Source organism: Meriones unguiculatus, chromosome 8 (assembly GCF_030254825.1).
Source record: "Meriones unguiculatus strain TT.TT164.6M chromosome 8, Bangor_MerUng_6.1, whole genome shotgun sequence".
Taxonomy (NCBI): domain Eukaryota; kingdom Metazoa; phylum Chordata; class Mammalia; order Rodentia; family Muridae; genus Meriones; species Meriones unguiculatus.
The window spans coordinates 80,375,115-80,388,224 of record NC_083356.1 but is presented as its reverse complement, the minus strand read 5'-3'; the positions used below and the strand labels follow the sequence as shown (position 1 = coordinate 80,388,224).

General features: G+C 38.6%; 1 protein-coding gene across 2 annotated transcripts in view; it reads left to right on the top strand.

The window, feature by feature from the left end:
* The window catches only part of Nr6a1 (nuclear receptor subfamily 6 group A member 1), a 191,959-nt gene that overhangs the window by 33,226 nt on the left and 145,623 nt on the right, over positions 1-13,110 (top strand). For both annotated transcript variants that reach the window (XM_060390080.1, XM_021633361.2), the window contains exon 2: positions 9,367-9,408. In XM_060390080.1, the coding sequence (XP_060246063.1) occupies positions 9,367-9,408 (42 nt within the window). The remainder of the gene's footprint in view (positions 1-9,366; positions 9,409-13,110) is intronic.

The following is a 13,110-nucleotide window of genomic DNA, read 5'->3' as shown; positions in this document are numbered from 1 at the left end:
CTCAGACACACACACACACACCATATATCCACGCTCACAGAATAATAAAGCTTAAAAGCCTTCCAAATAAATAGGGCTGGTGAGATGGCAGAAAGAAGAGAACCAGTTCTCTCTAGTTTTCCACATGCATACATGCACATGCACACATGTACCTGTGTGAGCACACATGAACCTGTGTGAGCACACATGAAATAAAGAAAATGATTCTGACTTAACACTGTGTACTATCCCAGTTGTATGTTGTCTGGTTTATGTTTTCAAAATGTTTTATTTTATTTTTTTTTTTAAATTTATTATTTAAACACTATACTGCCTGCACATACACCTGCACACCAGAAGAGGGCACCAGATCTCATTATAGATGGTTGTGAGCTACCATGTGGTTGCTGAAAATTGAACTCAGGACATTTGAAAGAGCAACCAGCATTCTTAACCTCTGAGCCATCTCTACAGCCCCAATGTTTTATTTTTTAAAGTAGGTTTGAATCTCTTTGTATGACTTTGCATGTACATGTGTGCACATTCATGTAGAGAGACCAGTGATCATCCTTGGGTGTCATTCCTCAGGATACTGTCCACATTGTTTTTTGAGACAGGGTCTCTGATTGGCCTGGAATGCGCCGATTAGGTTTGGCTGGCTGAGATTACCATGTGCTACCATGCCTGGCGGTGGCGGTGGCGGCAGCAGCTGCTGCAGCTGCTACTGCTGCTGCTCTCATTCTCCTGCCCTTCCTCCTGGGAAAATGCGGCCTCGCAGCCCATTCTGGCATGGAACTCTATCGTTTTCAGACTAGCCTAGAACTTGATCTTTTTGTCTCAAGTCTCTTCAATGTAGGGATTACAGATGTGTACTACTAGCAACTAAATTTTTAATTTTACCTTTATTGAACTACAGGAACTTGGTATAGTGTACATACCTCCAATCCTAGTATTTAGGAGAAAGGCAAGAGATTTTCAAGTTTGAGACCCTGAAAATTGTTCTTCAAACCAGGCATGGTGGTGCATGCCTTTAGTTCCAGCACTTGGGAGGCAGAGGCAGGCTCCCTGAGAATTTAAGGCCAGACTGCTCTACAGAGTGAGTTCCAGAACAGTCAGGGTTGTTACAGAAAAATCTTGTCTAAGAAAATGGTTTCAGTAGGTGTGAAGGCACACAACTTTAATTCCCAGCACTGGGGAGGCAGATCTCTGTGAGTTCAAGGCTAGTTTGAACTACATAGTGAATACTAGGACAGCCAGGGCTACATAATGAGACCCTGTCTCATAAAACCAAACTAGAACACCCCCACTTTCAGTTCGTCAGTCACTAGTCCCATCACAAGTACTCAGTAAATACATGTGGCTGATGGCTACTGTATTAGGCATTGTAGTTACACAGCATATTTGTTTCTATAAAAATTTATGTTTGACAGTTCTATTCTAGGTTTTTAGAGTTGAAAATAAGGAACCTGCTGTTTCCTTCAACAAGTTACTATTTTGATAGCTGCTTCATTGTGGGGTAATGTTATTTACCACTTTTGTCTTTTGGGGGAGGAGTTCTGTAGGTATTTACTTACCAACCCTATCTGGGATATGACTGTTCTAAGGCTTTTAAGGTAGTTGATTTGACTGAACAAGGGGCACAGTTTCATTGAGGGGAAATCAGTGAACTCATAATCAGGGGAGATAAGGCAGACTGAGTGATCCAGAAAGGATTAGCAAGTGACTCCTGTATTTCAGTGCAAGTCCTTTTTTTTAAAGGCGGAATGTTTCTATGAGCGTTCTCTCTATACCAGGCTGGGATTAAAGGTATATACCACCACACCTAACTAGAAGTTATCAATTAAGTGTTTGGGGGTTCTTGGCTGGAGAGATGGCTTGGTGTCTAAGAGCACTTGCTGCTTTTGGAGTGGACCCCAGTTTGATTGCTAGCGTCATGTTGAGTGGTATAGAGCCACCTGCAACTGGAGCTCCATATGATCTGATGCTCTCTCTGGCCTCTGTAGGCATCTACAGGTGCACATACACATAAAAGGTTAAAATTAAGGATTTTGAGAAGCCCTATAAAGTAGTTTGTGAACTTCAGATTCTATGGGCCTGAGCATAATTGCACATAGTAAGTATTGGAGCTTGTATGACAGTGAAGAGGGCCCACAGAGCTAATTAGAGCAATCTCAAGGCTTTTTTAAAGATTTACGCTATGCATATGTGAGAACCTGCATGTACACGGGGGTATCAAGTGTGTGCCTGGTGCCTCAGGAAGCCAGAAGAGGTTTTCTTGGTGCTGGGTCCTCTGGAACTGACGTTATATGTAGTTGGTAGTTGCCATGTGTGTGCTGGGAACTAAACCTGTTTCCTCTTCAAGAGCAATAAGTTTTTATCCACTGGGCCATCTCTCCAGAATCTAAGACCTTTCTTTTGACCCGAGACTAGTCTCGCACACACACATACACCCCTCCTCTCTGTTTCTCTTCCTCCTCCTTTTTAAATTTTATCCCTGATTTTTATTTTATATGTAGAGGTGTTTTGCCTGTATGTATGTCTGTATGACATGTGTGTTTATTGCCCTCCAAGGCCAGAAGAGGGCATTGGATCCCCTGGAACAGGAGTTAACAGATGGTTGTGAGCTGCCATTTGGGTGCTGAGAATAGAACCCAGGAGAGCAGCCACTCTTAACCACTAAACATTCTCTCCAGCACCTGACCCTAGGCTTTTTTACTCATATTTCTACTTCTCCTTGCCTCAAATTTAACATTGTAACAGACTTGAATTAAAATAGTGTATGTAAGATGTTATCACATACATCTAAATTTCAGACTGGTATGTAATATTCTTTATTGAATTTTCAAACCAGCTAGCTTGCTTGCTCACTTGCTTTCTCAATCTCTACTCTTTCCTCTTTCTCTTCTCCCCTCTCTTTCTTTCATTTAACCTTTCAGAGGTCCCTCAAAAAGCTAGTACGTAAAATTTATCATGTCTTCATTTGGTCATTCATGCATGTATATTGGCAGATCCTAAAACCTAGCCTGAGTTCTGATCTAGTAAGTAAGTAAAGGTGGACTTAGATGGTAGTCCACCTTAGAAGGTAGCTTAGAAGGTAGCATTTGCACAGGAAGGGAGGCTAAAAAGTATATTGGACAGAGAGCCATAATATAGTTACTTAGGAAATTATGAGTGCTGGATACACTGTTGCTTGTGATGTGATAGAGATCATAAAATCGAAATGGAAAGTTGCTTGATCATGAAGATATGTTTGAGTACAACTGTAGACTTGGCCTTGTAAATGGTCTCTCACCTCTATGGGCTGCTGAGGCTTCAGAATGGTCTAAGCTGCAGTCTTAAATAGGATTCAAGGTTCTTTGTACTGCAATGCCTTTTTATTGTCAGATCAAACCATTCGCATAGCGACATTTTTTTTCTTTTGTAAGATACATTGGAATGCATTAGCTGTTACCTACCCATAAGTCTTTTTTGTTCATACTTGGAAATATATACTCAAAAGTTTATGATAATTTTGAGGTAAACATGCAACTTTGTTGTCAAAATAACAAAAGATCAGTGACTCTATAATTTATCACTATAGCCAACGCAAACTGAAGTTTTTGATTGTTAATTTTTTTTAAAATATTTGTTTATAGAAGAACTTTTCATCTGAAAGTTCCTCTTGTATTAAAGAAGAGTCCTGGCTAAGTATGGTGGCATACCCCTTTAATCCCAGCACTCAGGAGGCAGAGACAGGTGGCTCCCTGAGTTTAAGACCAGTCTATAGAGTGAGTTCTAGGACAGTCAGGACTACACAGAGCCCCTGTTTGGGAAAAACAAAGGAAGAGGCCTAAACTTAGAGCCATTTAGGGATCACATGCCATAAGATAGATGAGTTGCCAAATAAGTAACCAATTGATCATGGTAACTATTTGTATTGACATTTCAGAAATTGGTTTATGGTAGTTAATAAGACAGACCGGCAAATGTAGGCTTTAAACCTAATTCATCTTTATTCCATTTCACTATACATTTATCACCAACTGTGGAAATGCCATATACTTTTAGATTGCTTGCTTATACACTTACTTGATAGGTTAGAAAATAGTTTCTTTCTTGTCAGTCCTTTGGTTTTTGTGTTTTTTGAGACACAGTTTCTCTGTGCAATAGCTCTGGCTGTCCTGGAACTTGATCTGTAGACCAGCCCGGCATTGAATTCAGCGATCCACCTTCCTCTGTCTCTTCAGTGCTGGGATTAAAGGTGTGTGACACAATCATTCTTCTTGTCAGTCCTTAAAAGCAAGTCACCAGCCAAAGCCTTGGATTTGTAAGGGTGTGTGTGACTCTCTAGTCATTCTGCCTTAGCTTCCTAGTACTGACATGTGTCACTATGATTATGATTATTATCAAGATATATTTTAAAATATTAAAACAAGTTTTGAGTTAAATAAATCAGCAAGGTCAGAAGCCTAATGCTCTATAATTACCATTATAATGTGCTGGGATCGAACCCAAAGCCTCATATGCTTAGAAAGGAAGGAATCTTCTACTCAGCTAAACCCCTCTTCATTTATCTGATTAAATGTATAATGTAGTTATAGTTAATACTGATTTGGTATTTGTTTTTTCCTGGTGGCAAACATTGATGGTTGGGAAACATAGTGTCATAGGGTAACATCCTGTTATAGTTGTACATAATTTTGCTAGAGCTGGATGCTGAGAGTCTGAGTACCCTCTGCCAGGGGATGTAGTCAAACCTGGCTGTGATACTGACATCACTAGGAAGCATGGGATTTGAAAGTATGATTGTTTTCCACATCTCCTCAGGCTTTCTACATTAGTGATGATCTGAAAAAACAGAAACATTTTAGCCAGAAAGGGAATCAGTACTTTTTGCAAGCGTTTGATAAATTTCTTTAAAAATAATCTTCTTCTTAGACAGTATACCTGTAATTACCTTATTAAATAGCTTAAAAGCTGGGAATATAAGGATGTTCAAGAATTAGCAAGTGGGTGGAGATTATAGCTAAGTTGGTAGAATGCTTGTCAAGCTTACCACAAAGTCCTGGCTTTAATTCCCAGTAGGAATACCTGTAATTTCAACATTCAGGAGTTGGAGGCAGGATGATAAGGAGTTTAAGGTCATCCTTGGCTACACAGCATGTTTGAGGCCACCTTGTCTCAAACATGACACTTTGTCCCCAAACCAAACAACACACATGGGAGCAAATAATTAGCATCAGCAATGTTAGAGTTCCATTCCATATTATGTCTAGTTGTTACCCTTCTAGAAATGCTCTCTGCCCCCACAGTCTCAACACTGAATTGGGTTTACCCCAAATCACATTGTTTCCCTGTGTAGTCCTTTTTCTTTTCTTTTCTATTTTTCCTTTCCTTTCCTTCTTCCTTCCTTCTTTCTTTTTTGATATACTTTTTTTTAACATTTTTATGATTTATTATGTATACACTATTCTTCCTGAATGTCAGAAGAGGACACCAGATCACATTTACAGATGGTTGTGAGCCACCATGTGGTTGCTGGAAATTGAACTCAGGACCTCTGGAAGAGCAACCAGTGCTCTTAACCTCTAAGGCATCTCTCCAGCCTTTCTTTCCTTCTTGCTTGCTTGCTTGCTTTCTCTCTCTCTCTCTCTCTCTCTCTCTCTCTCTCTCTCTCTCTCTCTCCCTCTCTCTCTCTCTCTTTTGAGACATAGTTTAGCTGTTCTCGGCTTGCTTTGTAGACCAGGCTGGCCTCGAATTCACATAGATCCACCTGCCTCTGCCTCCCTGAGTGCTGGGAGGTGTGTGCTACTGTGCCAGGCTGTGTAAAGTCTTTCTATGTACTGTCTAATCATTTCAACAGCCATATAAGATACTGTCTTATTTATTTCTCTGCTGCTATGAAGAGGCACTGACCAATACAATAAAAAAAAAAAGTAAACATTTATTGGGGCTCATAGTTCATATGGTTAGAGTCCATGACCATCATGGAGAGTACTATGGCAGCAGGCATGGCAGCAGGTAGGCATGGTGTTAAGAGCTTATATCCTGATCCACAAGTTGGAGGCAAAGAGAAAGCTCACTGGGAATGCCTTGTGCTTTTGAAACCTCAGAGCCCAGAGGCACCCCTTCAACATGGCCACACCTCCTAATGCTTTCCAAATCGTTCAACTGGGCACCAGGTATGCAAACATTGAACCTATAGAGACCATTCTAGTTGACAGATAGTGCTCTGTTTATTCCATCTTATAGCAAGGTTGGAGTCATGTGTCCTATGGATGTGGAGTCAAAGAGAAGTCTACAAAGGAAAACAAGTTGCCAACAGGGAAAGAGCAGTTGACAGACAAGTAAAAAGGAACAGATTTCCCTTTAAACCACTGATTGCGACCCCTTTGGCAAACCTTTGTCTCCAAAAATAACTACATTATGGTTCATAACAGCAAAATTGCAGTTATGAAGTAGCAACACAAATAATTTTATGCTTGTGGGTTATACACAAGGAACTGTATTAGAAGAGTTGCAATATTAGGAAGGTTGAGAACCACTGCTTTAAACCATTTTTATTTGCAGTTTTTGGGTTGTTTTGTCTCTGGAGTTCAGAATATTGTTTCCGTTAAAGGATGTGTTAAGCTTTATCCTTTCTTGATATCTCTTATGCAGTCTTTTTACCTAAGCAAATCTGAACTATCAACTTGGTAGCTTGCCTTGCCAAGTCATAGACTAAAATGGCCATTTTGTTATACCTCTCTGTCTTCTGTACTTTTATCCTATTTTCAGGGCAATATAGATTAAGTAAATGCGTATGCTTAGTCTTCTGGTATGTTAAATAACTGTACATAGAAATGATTATTTCTTTGTTGCTTAATGCTGTGGTCTGAATGTGTTCCTCCAACATTTTTATGTTGAAATCCTACCCCTCAGTTGATTATCTTAAGACTGGGAGAAGTTATCAGGTTATCAGGGCTCTTAATTTCTAATATAAGAGGGAACCTTCAGAGCTCATTTGTCTCTTCTATCATATGACCAGCAAAAAGTTGTGATTTGTGAACTAGACTAAGGCTGGCTTCTATTAGACACTGAGTCTGTTGATTCCCAGCCTCTATAGCTATGACAAATAAATTCTGTTATTTAAGGTATTTTGCTGAAGCAGTCTGTGAACTCAGACACTGATATTTCTACACAGCTGTTCCAGTCCCCATTGCTGGTACTTGGAGAAGTGTTAGACACTCCTAAGTAGCCTTCTCAGGCTACTACTTTTTAGTGGCTTTAGAATTCTGTTGTTTGAGATCCAGTGTCCTTCTGTAGATCTTCCACTCTGTACAAGCTAGATATAAATCATCTGATTCTATGACTTTCCTCCTCTAGCCTGGAGCAACAGACAGGCCCGTGCATTTCTTTTTAGATCATCCTGTATTTGAGTACCTTCCATAATATGTGGGCAACTGTTCAGGGATAGGAGCAGTTTCATTGGCAAAAACACAGTCCCTACATTTGAAGAGTTTGTTACTTAGTGAAAGAAGGATTTAAATCATTCCTTTGCCTTTTTGTATATATGGAAAAGTCTTTTTCGTTTTCCATGTTTCATAGTTGTGATTGTTATTTGAGCTGTACCTTGATTTTTGTTATTTTAACCAAGAGAGCATGTGTGTGTGGGTTGTTGGTGGTGGTGGTGCTGGTGGTGCTGGTGGTGGTGTTACTGGAGACTAGCCCCGGCTGGCCTTGAACTCCTGGTGGTGAGAGATGGGGAAAAAAGGAGGGACATCTGTCTAGCCTTGAACTGGTGTGATCCTCCTGCTTTTAGTCTCCTGAGTACAGGGATTCCCAGTGGGAACCACTACATCTGGCTTAGAGCTTTTAAGCAGTTCACTTACTACTTGAATCCTTGCTCCATGTGGCTCCGAGTTGCTGGCTTGGCTTGGGACTTGCCTACCTTTGAAGACATGGGGGTTTTGTAGGCATGTTTTAGTATGAGTTTTACTCCATTATTTCTATATTTGCTGTTACTATCCTCTTCTGTTACTATCTGATGTTTATTGACCAACTACTGTGTTTTAGGTTCGTGAATGGTAAAGGGATATACATGAACAGAACAGGACATCATCTGCACCCGGGGAACTATCCAACAGTATAGTCACACATTGAATGAATAATTCTGTGGGGATAAGGACAGTGAAGCAATAGCCACAAAAGTTATATGTAGTTTTAACTATAGGTTTGATCTTGTCTATGAGAGATGAGTTCAGGATACCAGAGAATGCTTTTCTGAGGGACTATTTAAGGATGAATAAAAGCTAATGAAGAGAAAGGTAGTCATTATAAAAAAACAAACAAACAAACAAAAAAAAAAACTTTGATCAAATGTAGACAGAGGACTGTGTTTGCCACTTAATGTTTGATTTTTCTTTACAAGGTGTTATTTATACACCAAGAAAACAGACAAAGCACAGGTGTTATTGATGTGAAATGTCCTTTGTGATATTTATTTCAATACTTATTTTCTTGGTTCTGGGAATTGAATCCAGGGTTTTGTTCTTTCTAAGCACACTGTCTTATTTGTAAGCATAGCATAAATATATGGAAGAACTGGTTTTATTTGTGTGTAGGTAAAGCTTTTTGAGGGTTTTGTTTTAAGACTGGGTCTCAGTATTCCAGGCTTACCCTGTGCTTGCTATGTTGTCAAGGATAACTTTGAACCATTGGTTCTCTCTTGTGTCTGCCTATTGAGTACTGGGATTGTAGGCCTGTACCACTGTGTCTAGTTTATACAGTGCCAGAGGTCAAACTGGAGAGCATCATACATGCTAAGCAAGCCCTCTAACAACTGAACTATCTATATCCCCAGCCCTAATTGGTGATAATCTTAAGTAAATTCATCTTGTATATTTGTTGCAAATTCCTGTTTTATTTTGCTTTCTTTTGGGACATAATTGATACCATTAAATAAAAAAAACAAGTATTAAATGAAATTTAGTTTTCCTATTAGTTTATATTTCAATAGATATTGGTATTCTTATTTATACAACTATGCAATTGTTTATTGAGCCCCTACTATGTGCTAAGGAATGTGCTAAACTCCGTACTCCTGATATAACTCTAGTATATGCTTTTATCTCTATATTTAGGTGATGAGATGAAAACCCGGGGGCTGGGGGGAAGAATCTGTACTTGTTAGGTAATTGTGAGATTTAGGATTTAAATTCAAACCAATTCTTGAGTCTAATTTGGGGTGTGGGAGTGTTACTGAAAGTTGAACCCAGTATTTTGCTTATCCTAGGCAAGGACTGAGTCACATCCTAGCCTGAAGCCTGAAGCCTTCCCCATTAAATAATATTTGATTTTTAATATTTAGAGTCAGCTTAGAGAAATTAAAAAATAATAATCATTTTTCCCATATTGTTCTGTCTTTAGGTTTCTGTCAGGATGAATTGGCAGAGCTTGATCCAGGCACCAGTAAGTTCTAAACGTTACCCAGTGTTTTGGTAAGATGTTGGTAAGGTGTAACTCTGTACTTAAGATGTCAAACTTAAGGTATCTTTGATAATTCTTATTTGAATGGCGATCACACTGAATCTTCTCTGAACAATTGTAAGACTGATAGGTTTTTTTTTCTACATACATTTTCTTTTTCATTTGTTAATATTGTTTGATGGCCAGATCTGTATATTTACTAGAAAGTTGTTTGCTGAAAATTTTTGTTTAAAACAGAGCCCCTTGCTCAATCTTCCAGTGAAACCAGCAAACAGTGTTGGATTTATGTACATACTCAACTGTATATTAAAAACTTCTTCCTTCCTTTTCCTTCCTTCCTTCCTTTTCCTCCCTCCCTCCCTCCCTCCCTCCCTCCCTCCCTCCCACAGAGTTCTTCTATGTATGCCTGCCTGTCCTGGAACTCGCTATGTAAACCAGACTAGCCTTGAACTCTTTGAGATACACTTGCCTCTGCTTACTGGATGCTGAAATTAAAGGCATGTGCCACTACACCTGGCAAAAACATTAAAAATATTGCCTTTTACTGTTTATTAAAAGAAGTTACATTACTTAACTTTTCTCATTGCTGTGAAAACAAAACAAAACAAAACAAAAAAACACAACACCTAACAGAAGAAACTTAGTAAGGGATGGCTTTGTTTTTACTCATAGTTTATTTATTTTTTATTTTTATTATTAATTACAGTTTATTCATGTTGTATCCCAGCTTGCCCCCTTCTTGGTTCCCTAGTAATGGGAACAGGGACTGTCCCTGACATGAACTCAGTCGCTGGCTCTTTGATTACTCATCGTTTTAGGGTACAGTTTACCATGGCAGGGGAGATGTGGCAGCCAGAGCAGATGTAGTTTTTGCATCAGAAGTGTGATTCAGTTTAGTCATATTTATGTCTGTATTCAGGAAGGAGATGAGACAGAAATGCTGGTGCTCAGTGCTCTGTGTATTTTATTGTTTGGGACCCCAGCCCATAGTTTATACTGCCCACATTAAGGGTTTGTTTACTATCTCAGTTAAAGCTGTCTGGAAATGTCCTCATAGATAGGCCCAGAGGTTTGTCACCTAGGTGATTCTAAATCCTTCCTGTTAGCAGTGAAGATCAACTATCCCAGTCAAGATCAAGTATCGCAGAGGCTAGCTTGTTTCCTCTCTTCTCCTTCCCCTCTTCCTTACTTTCTTCCTTTTCTACTTGTCCCTTCCTCTTCTCCTTCCTTCCCTTCACTTTCTTCTCTTTTTCCTTCCCTCCATCCCTTCTCTTTATCTCTGACCTTCATTTTTCTCCCTCCTCCCTGTCCTTTCCCTTTCTTTCTCCCTCCCCTCCTTCTTCCTGTGTGTGTCTCTATATGTGTATGTTTGTGTGTGGGTGGACATGCACTTGGAGGCCACTTATGTGTTCTCTTTTATTTGCTCTTATCATCATCATCATCATCATCATCATCATCATCATCATCATCATCATTTTGAGGCAGGATTTCTCACTGATCCTGAATAAAGCTTTTAGGATCTGTTTTTCATTTCCCCAGTACTGGGGTCATGGGCACACATTGCCTTGCTTAACATTTACATGGGTGTTAGGGAGCTAAACTCAGCATGCTGTGCAACAAACTTTACCTATTTACTTTCTCTCCAGTACTCTCATTTCTTAATATTTTCTTTTTCTTTAAGACAGAGTCTTATAGTTCAGGCTAGTCTCAAACTCAATATGTAGATGGTGATGGCTTTGAATTCCCGATTCTCCTGTGTGTGCCTCCTGTGTCTTGTAATTACCTATTTATGCCACCATGCCCAACTTTATGTTTTGTTTAGAAATTTATAATTGATAACCTTTGTACCAACTTAACTTAAAGCATTTGTATCTATATTAAGATTAGGGTATGGGTGAGACTGTTTCAATATCAAGTTAGATGATGTTTTTCAAGGCTGTATAAGTTTTAATCATAGTCATTTGAATTTCCTATGCTCCCACACTCTTGCATGAAATATTTTGAGACATGGTTATAGTTGTTAGAGAAATAAACATGAGTGTGTCTACTGTGTATTGACCTTATTTTGCTATACTGCTAAAAGGTCAAATGGTAATTCAGATTTAAAATTTATGATATGGTGTAGAGTTACTTGCTGGTTCTGGGACTTTTAAAGGGTCATGGGGCTAACTAACCAGTATGTTATTAGGTAAGTGATAAAGCTTGTCTTTCACCTATCAGCTAAGATCATCCCTGAGAAGATGGACTTTCTCATATGTTTTCTCCATACATTTTAAAATAAATATTCATATATGTTCAGCTAACGCTTTATTGCCAAGCAGAATAAATCTATGATATTTATCAAATGCCAGGGAATTATTTTTGCTTTTTGAAAAAACATTAATTGTATATGTAGGGAATTTGTGCATGCTACATTATGCATGTGGAAGTCAGTGGACAACTTGGGAATTCTCTCCTTCTCCAATGTGCATTCTAGGGATCAAATGTAGGTTGTCAGGTTTGGCAGCAGAGATCCTTCCCCACTGAGTTGTTTTAGCAATCTTAGACATCGCTCTTTGAAGTTCACAAAATTGAGAGTCAGTTATATATTATCATAGAGTGCATATCAGTACAGTAGCTGAGGGTTAACACATATTTTGTCTCCGTCCTTTCTTATGATTTTAGCCTGGGATGAGGAAAAGGTAAATTATGTTATTTTTTTGAATCATGAATCTGTCATAGAAGCATTTTTTAGTACTAGGAAAGCACTAATATTTTGCAAGCAGTCTTTAATGGACTATATAGAAGCACATCAAATAATTAAAAGCTAAGTAAAACACTGTTTTTCTTTGCTGCAGGCTGAATTCTTAGTCTCAGATTACAAATGATTAAGTATAGTTTTGCCTTCACATGTTAGCAATATACTAGAAATATTTGGAGAGATAGTTTTTAAACCTTGAGCTTAGCAAGTGACAGCCAATTTTATATTCTTTTTCATATAGTTCATGAAAGTAGTTCATACCATTTGTTGAGAAAAGCCTTGTTTACATGACCTCCTTTACAGAAAATGGTGGTTTGTAGATTCTCCATTACATGAGAATAAATACGATTTTATATATCATTATGGAATTGGAGTCACCAAAAATGACTTTTAAAAAAAGTACTTAAGTGCTTTCTTAGCACAGCAGGCAGTGCATCAGTCTCATAGAATTTGGTACTTAGTGTATGTGGGTAACAGTCTCAGTTCCTACATCACTTTTGTGAAGTTAGTACTTTAATTTTGTCCTTTGTCTTTGAAGAAACATGTAAGATTATAATTATTATAATAATGGGTTGACAAAAGTAAAATTTATGATCTCAGTCTATACTAGTGTTAGAATGTGAGTGTGCGCAAACTTAACTGCCAAATTATAGGAAGCTATAAGACTGAGGTGGGTTGTGCATGCTGTATTAGAATTTGATTTTTTTTTTTTTTTTTTAAAGCTAGGGTCTCCCTTTGTAACCTGGACTGTCTTAAATTCACTGTAGTCCAGTCTGGTCTCAAACTCAAAGTAATCCCTCCTCCTCCTCCTCCTCCTCCTTCTTAATGCTTGAATAATAGGCGTGGTGCTACCAGGTTAAGCCTACTGATAATGGTGATGATAGTGATGATAATGAATATAATGATTTTAAGATTTAGGTGGCTGAGCCATCTTTCCAGCCCTT